This window comes from Pteropus vampyrus, unplaced genomic scaffold (genome assembly GCF_000151845.1).
Source record: "Pteropus vampyrus isolate Shadow unplaced genomic scaffold, Pvam_2.0 Scaffold216, whole genome shotgun sequence".
Taxonomy (NCBI): domain Eukaryota; kingdom Metazoa; phylum Chordata; class Mammalia; order Chiroptera; family Pteropodidae; genus Pteropus; species Pteropus vampyrus.
This window is the reverse complement of record NW_011888997.1, coordinates 917,770-936,555: the sequence shown is the minus strand read 5'-3', so window position 1 is coordinate 936,555 and position 18,786 is coordinate 917,770. Positions and strand designations below refer to the sequence as shown.

The following is an 18,786-nucleotide window of genomic DNA, read 5'->3' as shown; positions in this document are numbered from 1 at the left end:
GAAATCTTGGTTTAATATCTATCACTTAAGACAACAATTAATCTGTTTTCCACTGTTTGGATTCTTAAATTGTACTCCTTCAGCCAGAGGAGCTTACGCTGCTGCTAATAAAGCTGAGACGGCAGCAAGCTGAACTGAGTAGTATCCGGGAGCATACGTTAGCACAGCTCATGCAGCTAAAACTTGAGGCCCACAGCCCAAAGGTCAGCTATGAAGAGATTTGTCTGTGTCATCTGCCATTGTCACTTACTTTGAGCCGCTCATTAATCAGTTTGATCAGTGCCATTAGTGTTGAGCATGAGCCCATACCATCATTGCGACAGCATTGGAATCTCCTATTGACCCTTTGAGAATTCACTTGTTTATACTTTATTAAAGGAAAATATGGGTAGGATGCATTTCTTCTTAGCCTTCCACCCATCTGCTCACCTGCCAACTTTTGGTTGTGAGGAAGAAAATGCATACAGACTTCAAAATATTGTCATCTACCAAATCCTGTAACTTACACATCTGGTAAAACAAATTGAAAAGTCTTACAATTTCTCCTAAAGTAGTAAGCTGAAAATTGATTATAGTTCTAATAATACTGTCTATTATATATCAAATATTAATTTTAAGATATTGCTTCTGTACTTGATTAAAAAGAATGAATGCATGTAAACATTTCTCAAAGGGTTAAATAGCCTCAGATTTTATAAGTAGCCAAAGAAGTAGTACTATGTTGCAGAAAAAGAATTAATTTGTAAAACTAACATTTGAGTCTACTGAAGCCATTGAAAAGATTTTTCTGCTTAATATTTTGGCTTATTATGTGCATGTCTACTTAATATCTTATAAAACTAAGTGTAATTTTATAATAATTTGATATGTCATATGAACCATTTACAGGGGAGCATGTATGTGAAAGTTGTCACATATTGTGGTATAATGGATAAAATGCCTGTTTTTCTTATTTCAAAATTGACTTTTTCATGAATTCTGCACCTCTTTCTCTATTCCTTTGTTTCTTGATTGATGCCTACTAGAATGAAATTCTTTCACATCATCTTCAAAGGAACACCATATATTTGGATCATCAGGTGGGATTTGTAGAATTTTCTTAACATATAGTGTCTTAACATATAATTTCTTAACATAACACATAATAGAACTCTTTAAATGTAGTACGGTTTTTCAGGCTACTCAGATATTTCAATCATTTTGAGTTAATAGCATGACTTTTGTAAGTCACAGAATAAGAAATCCCTAACCAAGTAAATTCAGAAATACCATAAGCAGGTAGAAAGTAAGTTGTAGAGGTAAGGGAGGATACAAATGCTAGGTCACCTGAAAGTGAGAGCCTGAATTCTCTAGACTTCCTACTTATCCCAATAAAATTATTCATTGAGGCTTATCTCAGCTTGGAGTTGACCTCCTTTAAGAAATAGGCACCAGGCTGTGAATACCTTATTGGAAGGCCAGGAGGGCAGGTGTAGTATGTTCTGTATTCCCAAAGGAGAGGTTAAAGATGGGTAAAATGTGTCACGAAGATAATTTTTAATTGCGTCTTTATTCCTTGTTTATTGTCTCCTTCCATTATTTGGTCTTTGCTAAGCTACACAGAATCAGTTTTATGATGACCTACATTTTCTAGCATTACCTCAGTGGTGGCAACAATTGTGATTGGTTAAGGCATATGTTCAAAAGTGTGAATGACAATTTGTGAACAAGAACTGACACTGCCATATTTTAGGTTTTATGAAGCTATTAATATTTCATTTTGTTGAGAATTTTTGATATGTTCTTCGACATAGAATTTCTTCCAGTGAATGCACTTTTTCACATAAATTAAGCTAAAACTCGTTTTATCTTGTTTTAAACTGTTTAAACTTGAATATTTTATCAAAGAGTTGACTGGAAAATGTTATAAGACAAATATTTGCATATTTATATTTGCCTATTTGAAACAAAATAATGTACTACTTTAATTTTTTTTATTTAAAGAGGGATTTTACATTGGGCTAACCCTTTAAAAGATATTAAATCATTTTTCTTTTAATTTTTTTTTAAAAAATGTTAGTTTATATAAAATTTATTTTCCCACAAAATGATTTCTTCATGATTTTGCCTATTGGAATGCTTTAGAAATCAGCATTTCATGAATTCAAATTCAGATCTTCATTCCAGAGACTGGTGCTATTGAAGTTTAATCACAGTGCATATTATACACTTCGAAAGCAATCTAATGAAGACCCATTAGCCAATAAAATAATAAAATAAGTCTTCCCTCAAAATTCCGCACTGCCAGAAAACTACTAAGATACATGGAAAATAACTTTCTTAAAAGCTCCTTTGTCCGTAAGGCTAGAGATAGTTCTAGAAAACAATGGGATATTACAAAAATTAAATTTGAAAAATTATATAAACATGAATCTGAAGTTATCTAGAATCTCTGGAAATAATAGTGGTTACTGTAATTTATTACTCATCTCAATAATCAGAACTGGAATTGCAGAGACATAGAACTTTAGAAAGGAAAGGTAAATATATCGAAAATACAATTATTTGCTAAGATGCTTCCCAGCTTTCTTTCCCAGGTTGAGCTCAGTTCCTTCCCTTTACCTAAGTGGCCCAGATCATGATTGAGGTTTATATTCCCATCATTCCTCTCTAAACATGCTTTGCTAAACCTTTCTTATTGCACCATGCTAGTGTTCCTAGAGGTAGCTTCTAAAAATCTCAACTTTTTATTTATTCTCTCTCTTTTCTTAACCTCAGCGGAGGATTTCCAATAGTTTACCTTTTTCCCATGTTAGAGTCTGAAATGAAGTTATATTATTTCAACTTTTAAATTTTGCAGTAATGAAAAGAATTACAAAATTTGCTTGCGTGCTAATTTGCTTTGAAATAACACTATTTATGAAGGCAAAAATTGGGCCATTTTTAGATAATAATTTGACAATATATAAAAAACATGGGGGGGGTAGAACTTTGCCCAGAAACTCAGATATGCCTAAATCTATATTTCTAAGGTTTCCTAAAGAAAAATCTCTCTTTAAATAAAAAAAAATTATGATTTCCAATAATTACATTTACTATAAATAAAATATTTACTTTTGAACTGATTTATATTTTACAGCAGTAGTAAAGTTAAAAGTTATATAAAAAGAATTCTTGATAATTTTGATTTTAACGAGTTTTTATTTAGCTCAAACATTTCCAGCTTTTAATCTTGTTACTGCCAGTAACCTATTTTAAGTTACCAGGTGTTTTGATCTTATAAATATTATTGGTTGCCTGGGTTTGTAAATCGATTGATCAGTTTTATATAACTACAAATTGGGAAATTTTAAAATCTTAAAGTCAAAGGAAAAGGCTCTGGTCATACTTTATACTATTTATTATACCAGATGAACTAGTACTAATTGATACTCACTTTCAACACTTTTTATCTGCTTGCTCTAATAAATCATCAGAATAGCCTAAGGCCCGCAACAAAGTGCAGTCTTCCTCCTGCCCCTTGTCAGGTACCGTAATCATCAAAAGACAATTTTTACTTGATTTCAGTTCTCTTAATCCTTATAACTATTCATGAAAAATAAAACCGAAGGGTAGTCTCTGAGTTGCTTCAGAGGTAAATTCATTTCTGATATTACTGGAATACCTATAACAAAAAATAAAGAAAATGCCTTATCTGAACTGAGGATTTACATATTACATAGTAAATCCGAAAATCTTGCTTTCTGGTGCCTATAACTTGAACAATATAATTTGGTTTCTAATTATCGCCCGTATGAAGATGGGTCATGTACTGAAATGTGTTTGTTTTTGTTTTTTTAAAATAACAAAACCTGTACAAATTACATGGTAGAATTTTCTTCTGCATTTTTCTTTTTTTCATTTTCATTCTCTTAAACTGTTTGTTTATGCTTTTATAGCTCAGCCAGTAGACTTATTCAAAGCCTTCATTTGTTAAGACTGGCATAGGATTATTTGTCATTTTTGTGAATTTCAAGATAATATATTTCCAAAGTATAATCTGTGAACATAGAATAATCCCAACTGTATACTTTATGTACCCCGTCCAGGTTCTTAAAAAATGAATAAATACATAATACATCAGTAACTCATTTTCTTCTCATTCAGCTTAGTTATCACTGAATATTAGAGGAACTTCTGGTTACAGTAAATGAAACTTACAAATATCCTAAAATATATCTACGAAATGGATTTAGCATTTATTAGCTTTTTTCTTGTTTATTCCTCTGCCTAACAGAATATAGAAGCGGGGGAGGGGAGGACCATAAGTAAAATTTGCACTGGCTCTGTACCTCCCAGGGAGTTGGAAGTAAATTCGAGATTATCAGCATTTATAATGGTATCTCCTCTGAACAAGAGGAGTGTCCTGTTGCAGTTCTTTGAAAATGAGGGAAAAGAGAATATCTTGATATATTTTCTTTTTTCAAAATAGAGCAGATTACGGGTTTTAGAACTAGATGGCCCTGAAGAACAAGCATTTGCTGATTAGGTGGTCCTGATGTTTCCACAGAGCCAAATGTAAATCATTTGTTTGAAACCAAAGTAACAGATTTCCATAGAAACTTATTGTAGTCAACAATCAGATATTCAGCTGTAAGACACAGAAAGGGCCTACTGATTGTTTTGATTCCTTTACCCTTACTGGTTATTAAGTGTTTTTAGCAGTACCACTGGTGATTAAATTCCCAGTCCAGGGCATAAAGGCTGTACTTAGCCCAAGACTATACCTAAAAACTAGACTAACAGTTTCAAACACCCTAACTGTATTAAGGAAAACATATTGTAGAAAATGTGTTCAGAGTACCCAGCCAGGATCTTAGGAACATATGTATATATCTTTGGCAGGTCTAACATTTGGAATAGGGACTTCAAGTTTCTTAATCTTGTCACTTGCAAAGATTTCCACCAGTGTCTAGTTCTTATCTTAGCTCTGGCAGCCTGGAGCAGGACTGGTTGGTCTAAGCAAGGTAAATGAAGTTGAGGTTTCAGAAACCAGACCAGGAGCTAAAGAGAGGTACTTGTAAAGTCCTCTCCATGGATGAAGCAGTGGAACAGAAGCTGGTGCTCTTTTGATGAGTCACGAAGGGAAGATTAATGAGAATGGGGAAATTAGAACGTGATTCCTAACCCCTTCATCTGTTTTCCTCACTCCTGTTTTAGTTCTTTCCTCTATTTGTTTCTTCTCCATTTTTCTAACCTTCCCTATTAGTGATTGAAGAGCAGTTATGAGGGACTTAAGATGATGTTCTCTTTTCCTTCTTCCTAAAACCTTTCCAGCTTTCCATGTTAGACAATTATAACAAAACGAGATGCTAAGAGATAGAGGTAGAGATGAACAGAGGATCAAGAAACTTGGAGCAAGCTTCACAGCCTTTTATGAGCATGCTGCCCCCTTGTGGGTAGACTAAACATATACCAACCCTCTTCTCTGTCCCCCAACCCTTTATAATTAATTATACCACTCCAGTAGCCAGCTACCCTCTTTAAGAATACTTTCTGCAGTAAATTGAGTGTAACTTCTACACTTCTACAGATCTGAGCTTCACCTTCACTGGTACTGTAGCAGGTATTTTTTTTTTTCGTCATTTGAATATAAAATTGTAATATTGAATGTGTTTTCACAAATTACCCTTAAAATTATGACATTCTGCCTTTACTCCTCTTCCCTTGAGAGTCAGTGTAGTTAATTGCATCAGAACCATCTGTATGAGAATGGGAAAAGGACATACCACAATTGGCCACACTTATGTTGGGGATTGCCTGTGCCCAATGTACTCATAAATTCTTTGAGAAAAGAATATCCCTCTGCTTCCATAATTTAATGAAATTCGTTTGCCTCTACCCAGCTGGAGCTATTTTCCCCAAGCTAGAACATACTTAAGTTGTTTCTGAACATATCATCAAATAGTATATTCTGTTAACCTAAAATAAACTACCTAAGTGAGAGGAAACGTTCATTTGAGATCAAAAAGAATTGCAATCTGGGGGCATAGATTCAGGCAAAAACCCAAATTATGGCTCGGTTATAGGATAAAGGCAATGGGGTTTTTATGAGAAAGGGAAAGGAAATAATTACATGAATAGAAGGAAGGAATTTCTATTGGTGCTAATAAGCTAAATTATTCTTTAGCTATACAGGGTGGCACAGTTTCTAAAGAATGTCCTTAATTTTCAGTCCTCGTAGTCTGGATGTCTGCTTTCCTTTTAGCTTTACAAATGGTCGTTTGGAATACAGTGTTATTTTGCCCAATTCAAACATTCCAAAGCTTTAGGGAGCAAGATGTGCAAGATCGTTCCTCTGGAATGACAGCTCCAACTCCATTTTGAAATGACTTCATTTATATCAGTTTTCTAAATTCTTAAACATCAAAAGCTAAAGGATCTTATCCTTAAATTTTTATGGAAGAGCTGGGAGTTTCTCATAACAAACCAATTTGCCATAGTGCGATAAAAGAAAAATAACAGCTTAAACATACCTATTGTGTTCTTTGCTTTATGAAAATGTTTAAAGTTTGCAGGAGTCGATAGCTAAATCCTTCTGTTATTTTATCTGCGCATTTTTAAAGTATCAAATTCTTGAGAGAGAGTAAGAAAATCACTTTTAATACTAACTACTAAGACATCTTGAAGAGTAAGCTAACCTAATTTGTAAGTTTTATAGTAGCATTCAGATTTTATGATGTGATTCTTTTTATAAATATTAATATTTTATGATCTGTACACTAAAATTACTAGTGACTTTTGGAAGAAGTCTGATATTCTATCATTGATTGCTGTGGACATTCTTCACCAGTATGCTTTTTATATGCTTTCAAGAAACCACAATGAAAAAACTGTGCAGACAGGAACTCTGACTACTTTAAACATACTTATGCCAAGGGAAATGCAAAAAAGGAACAATTAGCTGGGTGTATGTAATTGGTACTGAAACCATTCAAGGTAAAAATCCAAGAGTACTTTTTGCATTTTGTTCTTTGTGTTTGTGAAAGACAGCTTCCCTATAAGGGAAGAAATGCTAACAAGATGATTGAAAAGATTCTTGATGGCTTTCATTGTTCGTGTCAATTCAGCAACCTCATTCTACTGAGCTGTTAAGCAAGATCCCATTTTCTCTAATATTTCAAGGAGTCCTGGAGCTTCTATTTTTAAGGATGATTGAGAGCTACAAGAGGTAACGTTTCTAGGAGATATAGAATAGGCATTTAGAAAAAAACTACTAAGGAAACTAGAAAATTAAATGTGTTATTTAACACTTGCTAACCCAAACTAGTCACATGGTACAGAATATCTGTATTTTCTCATGTCTCTCTTTCCCTCACACCCCATTCCTCCTTTTTTCTTTTTCTCTCTCCCCGCGCCTTCCTCTCCATATTTGATCATAGAAGTAGTGAGAAGGGGCTGACACCCAAAAGTTCTTAAGCAGAATATAACAGCATAATGACAGAACTCTAAGACTAAATAAATGGACAATGAGTAAATTAGAATTTAGAACATGGACTTAATATATGTATGTCAGTACTCTGATCTCTTGGCCTGTCTCCTGCTTACAGTTTATTTTCATGGTTCTTCTGTTTCTTACCAGTAATTATTCTGTCTCTTTTTGCTATTTTCGCCCATCTCAACCTAACTGGAGAAGTTCCCTTTTCTTGGTGTTCTCCGAGAGCATTCATCTATTCATCATTTTACTAGTTGTCTCTTTGTTTCTTGTTCTTCATCTCTTGCCCTTGGGTTTCTCCCAGAAAACAGAGCCTGCGATGTGAGCTTCTTTGATGTGGGCTTGTTTGCAGAAAGTTCACACAGGAGTAAAGAGAGTGAGCAAGGAAGGAGAGAATATATTATCAACTGCAGTAGGCAACTTGGGCTTCATCTGACTGATTCTTGTTGACAAATGAATAGAAACACTGTAGAATTACCCAACTGAACAATAGAAGAGGGAGGCATTTGTACTGGCTCCCAATCTCCATTGACCAAGGGCTGCCCCTTGAAACTAACTCTCCAGCACATTGACATTATACATACATGAGCAGCTAGGAGGTTGCTATATACAAAGTGGTTGACAGGCTAATAGGATGTGGAGAGGGACACAAGAGATGTCTGAAACCCCTCTCAGCAGTTTTAGTTATGTATTTAGTTGCCTATGGAAATCTCCCTTTTGAAGTTCTGCCTTCTGTATATCCCTAACATGTTCAAAATTAAGGTCATCTTATTCCTCAATTCCCTGACCAAAAAACTAAAAACAAAAATGCTTCAAAATACTGGTCACCTTTAATCTCATTGATGTAACAAACATTTCTTGAACACATTATTCTTGGAGAAGAGCTCACTGTGCTTTGAGAAGGATTCAAGACCTTTGCCTTAGCTGTTTGCTTAGATCTAGAACTTTAACTGGTTTAAGCCCCCGAGAAAAAGAGGAAAGTGAGACCCAGTTTCCTCCTCCGGCTTTCACAGTTTGATTGCCTGGTGGATGAAAAGAAGAACAAATGGCAACCTGGAAAGACCCACAGTATGACAGTCCTTGCTATCCTGCCTGCCAGTCTACCACTCCAAGGGTTGAGAATCTGCAGAGTGCTTAGTCAGGATAATACACACCACCATGACACCTTTTATATACTCGGCTCCTTCTTACCATTTAGTCATCAAATCTTGGCAGTTCAAAAAGCTCCTGCCACATTATGTCTTTCATCTAACTCAAGAAATTTCACAAACTTCCTGTCAACTACAAAATAAGGTTTCTTTTTGGTTTGTCATTCAGGCATTCCACCACCACTGCTCCCCAGCCATGAAATACTTCCTCCCCTGTAATCCCTTTTCTCCAGCCAGTGACTCACTGTTTCTCGAATACTTCAACAACACTCCCGTTCTCTGTGCGCCTGTCCAGTACCTGTTCGTCTTGATAGCTTTCAGAGCTGTCATGTACAATATCCCACTTGGCTTCTCATCCATAGCCTTTGCAGCATGTGGGCTAGTTACCTTTATCTTCATTTACTCAGGTTTAATGACTTGCCCAGAATCACAAAGCTAGGATGAATACCTTGTGTTAATGAATTTTATTCCTCCCACCCCCCTTTTTTAAATCAATTTTGACTTCCTTTAAAATTAATGGCATTGTTCTTAGAGTAGTCCTATTTTGGGTTGCTGGTCTTTGTTACTGAGAACTATCAGCTCCTGGTTACATATTTATTTTCTTATAAGATAGGAAAATAAAAACAAAAATTCCCCACCCCTCCTAAAATGCATAATATTTATACTGTTCTATTTTGTATTTACAAAAGCAGATATTTTTGTAGCCTAATTACTGTAGCTCTTCTACCTTATTTTGCTTTTTTTTTTTTCCCCCAGAAAGTTCATTCAGCAAAGATTTATGGAGCTCAGTGTAAAGCAGGATGTTAGTGCTTACAAAGTAAGAATTCTTAAATGATTTTCAAAGCCCAGGAAGGAAATAAAGTTGAGCATAAATGCCAAAAACATTTCTAGGATTGACCTAAGGGTGTGATTATGTAGTTCATACATAAGCTGATAAATCTTTGAATTAATGGCAGGAATTCTGCTACTTAGTACCAGTTGTAACCCAGTAAGAATACAGTTACTATTAATAAAATCCAGATCCTTGTATCTAGAAGATATTTTGAGTGAAAGCTCAACTATATTTTGGAGTAGATTTACCCATGTCCAGAACAAATATTTCATTTTACTAACAAATGTAAGATACTCAGTTTTGGAATGTTTTGCCCCTTTAAAATTGTATTGCTAAAGTATTTGCAAAGAGAAAACTATGACCATTTCAAACATTATATTCACAATAAAACATTTTTATAAAATGGATTTTAAGTTGTTTTAATATTTCTGGTTGCCTATGAATGCCAGGAAAAAAGATGGTAGCATCAGATAATTATATATTACCTAAAGTTAGAGGAACAGTGGTTAAGAGTCCTTAAACAAGGAAAATAGATTAAGCCACTGAAGTAAAAATCAGATCTATAAAATTTGTCCTGTAGCCAAAAGGATTTTCATTTTTAAAAAATACTTTAAAGACCTTTAGATTAAAAAAAGGTGACGCTATGTAAATTGTTAAGTAAATTCTTTAGAAATACATTAGCCCGCACCTTCAGTTTCCTTCAAAATATAACAGGGGTGGGTGGGTGGGTGGGTGGGTGGGTGTGTGTGTGTGTGTGTGTGTGTGTGTGTGTGTCAAAATGACGGCTTTAAAAATTCAGCAATTTAAACGAGATTGTGAGTATAAAGGGTGACCTCTTTTTGTTCTGTTGGATTTAGGGTATTTTCATAATGTTTCTCAATAAATTCTTGAATCTAGTACTTACTGCATCAGCCATTTAAGAAAAATTTTTTTTCTCTTTTAAGGGAACGTCAGATATGATTGACTCCTATGTTAGTGTCCCGATTTGTTGTTACCTTTTTTAAAGATCTAACTTTCTCTCTTGAAGAAAACAAGGAAACATTATATAGTCTACATAAAGTACTATAGATTCTTCTGAATGTATAACAATTGTATTTTTCCAAAATTTTACTTTAGAAAACATATAGCATGGGCAGTCTATTCTGATTGCTTTAAAATTTTCAAATAGACCTCAATACTTTGTTCCATCAGCTATTAAGAAACCTATTTACATTCTTTTATTTAAAAAGTCACTTCAGATTTCTCTGCTTCCTGTTAAACAATGAGTAGTTTCAATAGATAGTCATACCCTTCAATCTCAGGTTCTGGGACTTTCAGATTTGCCTCCAGTGAGAGTGGAAGGGATTTCATTGTCATTATCTAAGTGACCTATTTATAAAAACCCCTGCATTCCTCAAAGCTTCACCCTAAGCATGTCAAATTCTTTAGCGTTTTAGTTTTGCCACACATCTTAAGAGTTTATTGATGTAGACATAGGAGGACATTCTTGAGAAATGGATTTTTCAGTGATTAGGCTATCATGGTTTTTCACTATTGTTAAAACAGATTCCCAACTTAAAAATTCTTTTCCCAAGATATCATTAAGAATTGAAGAAAAGTCCATTTTCCATGTAAATGGAAAATGACAGCACAGAAATGGGTCGTCTTGTTGGTTATCAGTGAAGGACAAACGCTCTATAATAGTGTAGATAGAAATCATCCAGCCAAAGAAGAGAAGGAAGCTGTCAGCACAGATTCAGACTCAAGGAAACTCAGCTTGCTCAAAGAAGAGGAGGAAGCTGTCAGCACAGATTCAGACTCAAGGAAACTCAGTTGCAAGGCAGTTGATAGTAAAATATATTTTCTTGGTTACACTAGCCACATTTCAAAGGCTAAAGAGCCACGTGTAGCTGGTGCCTACAATATTGGACTACACCAGTATAAAACATGTCTGTCATCACAGAAAATTCTGTTGTACAATGCTATTCTAGATTATTTATTATATGAACTTTTTAAAAGAGCAATTAAGCCACTAAACCACTTCTTATACTTAAAGAAGGATTGGAAAATTAATCTTTTCCAAGGATGAATTATATGAGTGATCTCTTGGCTCTGCTCACTGTAATCTCTTTCTCCTTCCGGCCCTTCTCACATTTATCATATGAGTTACAATATCCTGTTCCTTCTACATTTGTAGCTGGTCTGATTTCTCTAGTGATAGAGACTTTGGAACCAATGTTTAGAAGTTGCTAGAATAATAGAGCAACTGGCGATTGAAAATTGGATTCCTGACTGACACCTAGGATCCCCCTTGATTTCTGCTGAGTCTATTAATATTATATAATAAGAAGATTCAGTTTATTTTTAAGAGGGCTAAGCCTCTTATCTCATACAACGACAAGAGAATATTTTAATCTAAATGCAATACTTGTATTTAGATAATTAGTGAAATTTTTCATCTTTTGATAGCTGTAAAGATATCTTGACCAACATTTTGTACTGACCCGTTAGGGCCTTAAAAAGTTTCTTACTGGTGATGGTTTGAATGAGTGCCAGAATGGGAACATGGTTCTCAAGCCTGATTTCCTGTCAGAACTGCCCACGGATCTTCAGAAAGAGAAAAAAAGTATGCAGTACGCAAGGTCCTCTTTTCCCTGGTCCCAGCCAGCTTTGAGAACTACTGAGATAAAAATCACAAGGGATACCAAAGAAGGAAAAAAAGTCTAGTTTTTCTGAAACAGAAACACTATCTTTGTGCTTTCTAACCTTTTTTATGTATAGCACATACAGAAAGTTGCAGTATTTGTACAGCCTTGAAAGAGTAAAGGCTGTGAGAACAGTTCTCTAGATGAAAGCCTCACTGCATCGGAGGACTGACTCCAATGGTTTCTTCTACCATAACTCCCAGCCTTGAACGTGGTGTGAACACGTAATGCTAAAATTTTTCTTAGCCTCTTTATGTTATCAAAGGACATTTGCCAGAGGATAATAATTCCATTAATTTAGTTTATTTCATGTTTATGTATTTTTATCCTTGACTCCTCGATAAGGTTTTTTTTTGTTTTGTTTATTCGTTTGCTTGTTGTTAATTAGAAAAGCAACATCTCAGAAAATTTGGGAAATCTTGAGAAATATACAAGAAGAAAAAAATAATCCACAAAGTAATTGTTGCTAACATTTCATTCCTTTGTTGTACTAAATTGTCAGCTTCCAGAGATACCTTCTAATTTGAATATTCTAGGATTTGATATATATGCTTGAAATTTTTCGCAGTAAAAAATAGTTAATTCTAGAAGTGATCTCTGAGACACTGCAGTTTGTCTTATTTTTAAATATTACTTTTGCTTTTAGTTTTTCTGTTCCTAAGCCAATTTCTTCTTGCAAAGATCCCTTCTCAGTGACTTAATATTTCATAATCTTTGACATGTAAATTAAACCAGCATTTTTAAATCACACACATGGCTTGCATACACACACACACACACACACACACACACACACACACACACACACACACGTTTACCCTAAATAAATCAGACCTGATTATCCTGCATTAATCATTGTTTCTTCTCTCTTTTTAAATACATTTTTAAGTAAATTCCTCAAGCCTAGAGTATGAACATAAGTCATTAATCTGTACCATATTGAAGCTCCATTTAAAGGTGTGAGCCATATTGACAGAACTAGCCATTTATAACACAGTGGCCCATTAGTGGTGCCAGATTTCCAAGAGTCAGTGGGATATTTCAGTTTGACCTTGAGTATCCTCTGTTTTTGGATAGTATCTGATACTCATTATTTCTTAAACATTCATTCTCCCGAACTCCACCCTCCTTCCCAATAATCTCTAAGTCAGGTACTGTTCTATCTAATTTCAATGGCAAGCTGTTGAAAAATAGAATAGATGAGATTGCTTTAAAAATTAAAATTAAATACTAAAAATGAATAGAACCTTAAGCTACTTGTATTATACAAAGTATGTATCAGTGCAGTCACGTGATTAAGCCAAAACGAAAAAGAAGTTATACTTTATTCCATGATCAACATTTGATTAAAATAAAATCAGTAGCATTCCCTTAAACCATAGAGGGCACTTTAAAATATAAAGAAGTCTTAAATTTCTGTAATTTAAGTTTTCTGTGAAAGAAAAACTTTATATCTATAGTTGTCTATTTACAGGTTACTTTCTAGTGCCATAAAAAATTTATTCTGTGCTGCATATCAACATGTTTGTTTCCCCTCTACATGAGATATCACCTACAAATACCTTGGTCCCTTGCTGGATAGCATTGGAGGAAAAAAAAAATTTGAGATTAACTGATGCGTAGATTTGAGTTTGATGCATAGAAGTTCCAGTTTAATATGTAGATGTATAGATTTTAAATTAAATTATTTAGCTTGAATAAAACTTTGTAAAAGTCAGTTAAACCAGGAACATGAAGTTTCTCATTTGACAGCCAAAACAGATTTTATTGACATGAAACATCAGTAACTTGTTTGAAAATAAAATTGTCTAGATGCACAGTTTTCAAAATTTTTTACTTCTATTATTTGTTTATTGATCTTAAGATTAGTAAACTTTTGTTGTAGATTTTGCTAAATCAGTAAAGTAGCATTTGTTAACCATGATAGAATGCCTATTTTCTAGGGTGAAAATTATGTAAACTAAATGTCACAAAATCGCAATTATAAGTAGACATCTCTGCTTAACGAATGGTATAAACTCTGTTGGCCTTTTACTCTGTATATATAACGATGATTGTCTTTTGAATGCTTTAACTCTTAAGTCCAGAGCCTGCTAAAACAAATATTTTTTTAGGGGCAGTAATTAAGTACAACAGAGCTGGAAATGTGAACCTTGATTTTAGCCTTTTTAGGAGCTAGGGAGATACACTGAGTCTTTGCTAAGTAAATTTTAGTTTGCATATACTTGAAATAATTCTACAGATGGTGTTATACTGTGAGAAAACTCAAAGTATATAAATGTCTATCAAGATTAACTTTAATGTCTGATTATCTAAGTGATAGGACATATTGATTATATTCTAAAATTTTAATATTTATATTTCTGATTAACCTTATAAAATTTCAGATTAATCTTATAAAGAACTGAATATCATTTTAAGCTTTTTTACTGATCAAGTAATTAGTAAACCAGTAAATCTCCTTTTAAGTTTATAGGCTGTCACCCTTTAGTTTATTCTTTGAATTATGCTTTATCATCTATTCTAGTATATGTAGGAATGTTCATTAATTGATTGTATTGATAATATTTATAAAATAAAACCTAGTTGCAGCAGTATTGCATTTAGTAAGCTTTTTTGTAACCTTTTTTATAAGCTTTTTAAATAACCTTTATTAAAGCATTTAATACTTGTTCGAAATGGTTTATATAAGTTAGATCTGTACAACTTTGGGGTAAAATGTAAACTGCACTATTAGGAAGATATTAAAGTAGAGGCTATATTTACAGTGTCGTCTTTCAAATCTAGCTGTGCTGTAAACTGATGTTTGCTGTATGCTCCTCCTGATTTGAAATAGATGAAAGAAAATGAACCTATTATCAACATGGTTCACACAATGATTGAGAACTCGGCGCTAAGACCCCAACTGTACCAGCAAGTAAGGTCTTGGACAGTGAATGATACTGCTTTATCATCTGCAAAATCCCTCAGTGACAGTTTTGGTTTATCCTCAGAGTTACTCATAACATTAGTGTTTTCCTTATTTCATTTTTTGTTTATGTCTATTTGGAAAAAAATGCAATTCATCTATGCTTTTCAAGATGCTGCAGTATTCTTAGCATGGCTTTGCTGAACATTTTGCTGTCGAATATTAAGTGTGCCATTTTCCTGAAGTTTTTGTGTAGAGTATTTGATTGATATGTACTTGGAGGTCTGCAGTGCATTTGCAAAATTTTACTAGATTGCCATTGATTTTAACTAAAAATTTTAAAATTCCTTATAACTTAAAGCATTATAAGGAATTTTTAGAGAAAACTCAAAAAAAATTTTTTTCCCCTTTCAAGGGGCAACCCCCCATAATCTCCCCTCAGTATTTTAGAACTAGATTAGATCTGTATGGGAGTTCTTTAAATCTAGTTTCTGAGCTCTGGTATGGTAAAACCTAAAGGTGGCCATTACTTACCGGGAGTGTCTTCTCCCTGCGTTTTTATCATACTTATGCAGTTATCAAGATAGTCATATCTTACTCCACTCTTTTCCTTAACTCAAAATATGTACCATAGAGTTAGCTGGCTTTAATTTAGGGCCTTGGTAATCTGCAGATCTGCAAAAGAAGTCATTTTATACATTCCTATCCAGTTTTTTTGTATTTCATGGTCTAAATGTTCTTAGCTGTGTGTTTTGCAACATGAGCTTCTTCCACTTCAACACTCTCAAATTACTGTGGCCTATGACCTGTTACAATTACTTAAATCATACAGAAGAAGAAAATTAACTAACATGAAAAATGAATATATGCTTTGATTAAAATATGTAAAATACCTGGTTTTAAAAAAAGCACCTCGATCTCGCACTGGCTTTAAAGGCCTCTGGTTTGCTTTAATCACCTTGGGGTCTGCATCATGGTCTTTTAACTGCGAGAGTAAAACAGTCAGTGGGAAGGTAACTCATTTCTAAGCATATTTTTCATTTGAAAGAAAGAGATGAAGTATTAAATATTTAAAGTTAAACAGCTTTACTTTCCAAAAAAAAAATGGAATCTTTCCATTCTTTAAAATCACCAAGTTATAGGACCTTGACACTCGATTCCAAAATATCACACCAAGAACCTTAGCACTTCTTCTGGAATTGATACCCTTTTCAGTGTCTGAAGCTATCACTTTATTGTTTTATATAGTGTTAAATTGACAGGAGATCAAAAGTATTTTAAAAGTTGTAATAGGTTATGTTTTCATTTTTCACACTGCATATTTTCAATCAGAGTGCTAGCCTCGATGTTCTGTTTGTTTTGTTTTTTCTTTTTTATATTGATCACTAACCAGGTTGATGCTGCGGACGTCATTGCTGATTGAAATTACTGCTGCAGTAAAAGCTCTAATTGGTGTTTTTCAGATATGTAGGGATATCTGAAACTGGTCTTTTACAGTATCATTGACCTTCAATAATGAAAGTGCATTACATTTATATGAATATTTTTCATACTAATACTTGAAAGAAAAAAACTGAAATTATACAAAACAGAAAGAGCTAGAAGTCAAATGTCAGCAGCCATGCATGGTCATGAGATGGGCAGCCAGTTGCTAAGTAATTAGTGCTGTCTCAGTGCTATTAAGTCTAGTAAGTCTTCAGACGATCCTTTTTTTTAATCAGCCACGGGCAACATACTTAATTGTTTTAGGGCATCTGTTGATGGATAAAAGTGACAGACACGTTTCTTAAGCTGTTTATAAATTTGCATAAATCGAAATTAGATCTTATTTTTTCCTCAAGGTTTCCTTTATCATGTTGTTATTATCCAAAGATCTTTACGAAAGTTTATAATGTACATTGTTACAGTTTTGTTTTTCTGACATTGCATTACAATGATGTGTTAACAGGCCTCTGAAACTGAGTCAAAACTATAGTGACAATATAATGTCTTATGACCTATTTTGAATCACAGCCTTTCAGGTTTTCTGTCAGGAGAACCTTTATATTTACATTTCCTTAGAAGAATGGAGGACACCTGAGAAATTACATAGGCAGTAATTATCTTAAAGTCAAGTAAATAGTACCTAAAACTGATTCAAAACAAATGCTAAATAACTGAACATCAAGTTGAAAAATTTCTCTGCATTTACTAATTCTGCTGCCTTTCTTAATACATTTTTGTGTCAGAGATTTTATAACATAATTAATATCAATGAAATTAGTCACCTGATAATTATTTTAAAAGATACACAAACCCAATGAGCATTTTTGAGTCCTCATAGAATGTAATGTCTAATTTTACCAAATATTTCCCCCAAAATCCTCCTGGGATTTGTGTCTGTATGTATGTGTATATATATTTCATATACTAAAGGGGTAGATACTGTAGAAAGTTGAATTTTAATTGACAAAAGTGATTTTAACTTGATGCCAAGACAGTTTTTTAAAAGATTATTAGGTACCTTATGAAAAAGTTCTGACTTTCTAAATAAAATATAGCACATATCCTTATGTAGACAGTAAAGTTTACATGGTACTTGTCTAAAGCTTGAGCACTACTCAAGCTCATATAATTACTACAGAGCCCTTTTCATTTGCTTTGCTAGTGTTACGGAGGTACTTCAAACTCAGAACTTCTTTATTTTTGCTAAAGATTAATTTGAAAAATGATCGACAATGTTGCCATGAAACATTATTTGGTGCAGAACTTGAGTTAATCAGAACATTTATGAGATTATATATTTTTCTTATAGAAGGAGTTTTATATTGAAAATGAATAGCAAACTTCAATTGTAGGTCGAAATTGTTTTTTAATAAATTATATTCTTTTTTTTTTTTTTTTTAAGAAAAGCCTTAGTAATGGAAAATAGGCCATGCTTAGAAGTTAATTATTTAAAGAATCTTGTTTTCGTATGCTTTTCTTCTGACATGTAAAAGGCAGTGTATGTTGGAAGGTTAATTATTTTAAGATTTTTATTGGTTGGTATCTAATAATGAATATCTTTATTGAATAACCTGATAAAAGATTTTAGTAAATTTTTCAGTGGTACTAAAAATATAGGTAGAAAAATATTTTAATTTATGTAATATTTTTATGTCTATAAGAATGTATCGCTCTAAAATTATAACTATACAGAACACGTTTTTCTTTTTTATAATCTGCCAACTAATATAAAAATGAATATGTAATAAGATTCCCTAAATAGTACTAGACTTATCAGGGTGATCACTTCATAAGGTCTACAAATGTCTAATCACTGTGTTGTACACTTGAAACAAATAGGATATTGTATGTCAACTGTGACTGAAAAATTTTAAAATACATATTTTAAAAACTCAATGAAATTGAAATATCAAAGGAAAAAAGATTCTCTATATAAAAAATAGTATACCAATATCCTAAATACTTATCCTGGATTATTAGGTTTTCATTTAAAATTATTAGTCTTTTATCTGTTGACTCTGGGATATAGGTTTCGATTCATGTTTTAATCTGGATGTAGCACTGTCCACTAATTATATTCAAATCCTGCATTCCATGGCTCAGTAAAGCTGTTTTGCATTTAACTTTAAATATTAAATAAGCAAAGTATATTTGGACATTGGTAGCTAAAGGCTTTATAAATGAGAAAATATAAATAAGAAAATTTTTGTCATCTTACATTTTTATGAATCTAAAGATTGTAAAACTTTTCATTACTTTTTTTTTCAGATTGCAGC

General features: G+C 33.2%; 1 protein-coding gene across 1 annotated transcript in view; it reads left to right on the top strand.

The window, feature by feature from the left end:
- Positions 1-18,786, top strand: part of PLEKHA5 (pleckstrin homology domain containing A5) — a 193,079-nt gene that overhangs the window by 145,061 nt on the left and 29,232 nt on the right. Inside the window, exons 13-15 of the mRNA XM_023538246.1 lie at positions 84-203; positions 1,026-1,079; positions 14,954-15,034. Of these exons, the coding sequence (XP_023394014.1) occupies positions 84-203; positions 1,026-1,079; positions 14,954-15,034 (255 nt within the window). The remainder of the gene's footprint in view (positions 1-83; positions 204-1,025; positions 1,080-14,953; positions 15,035-18,786) is intronic.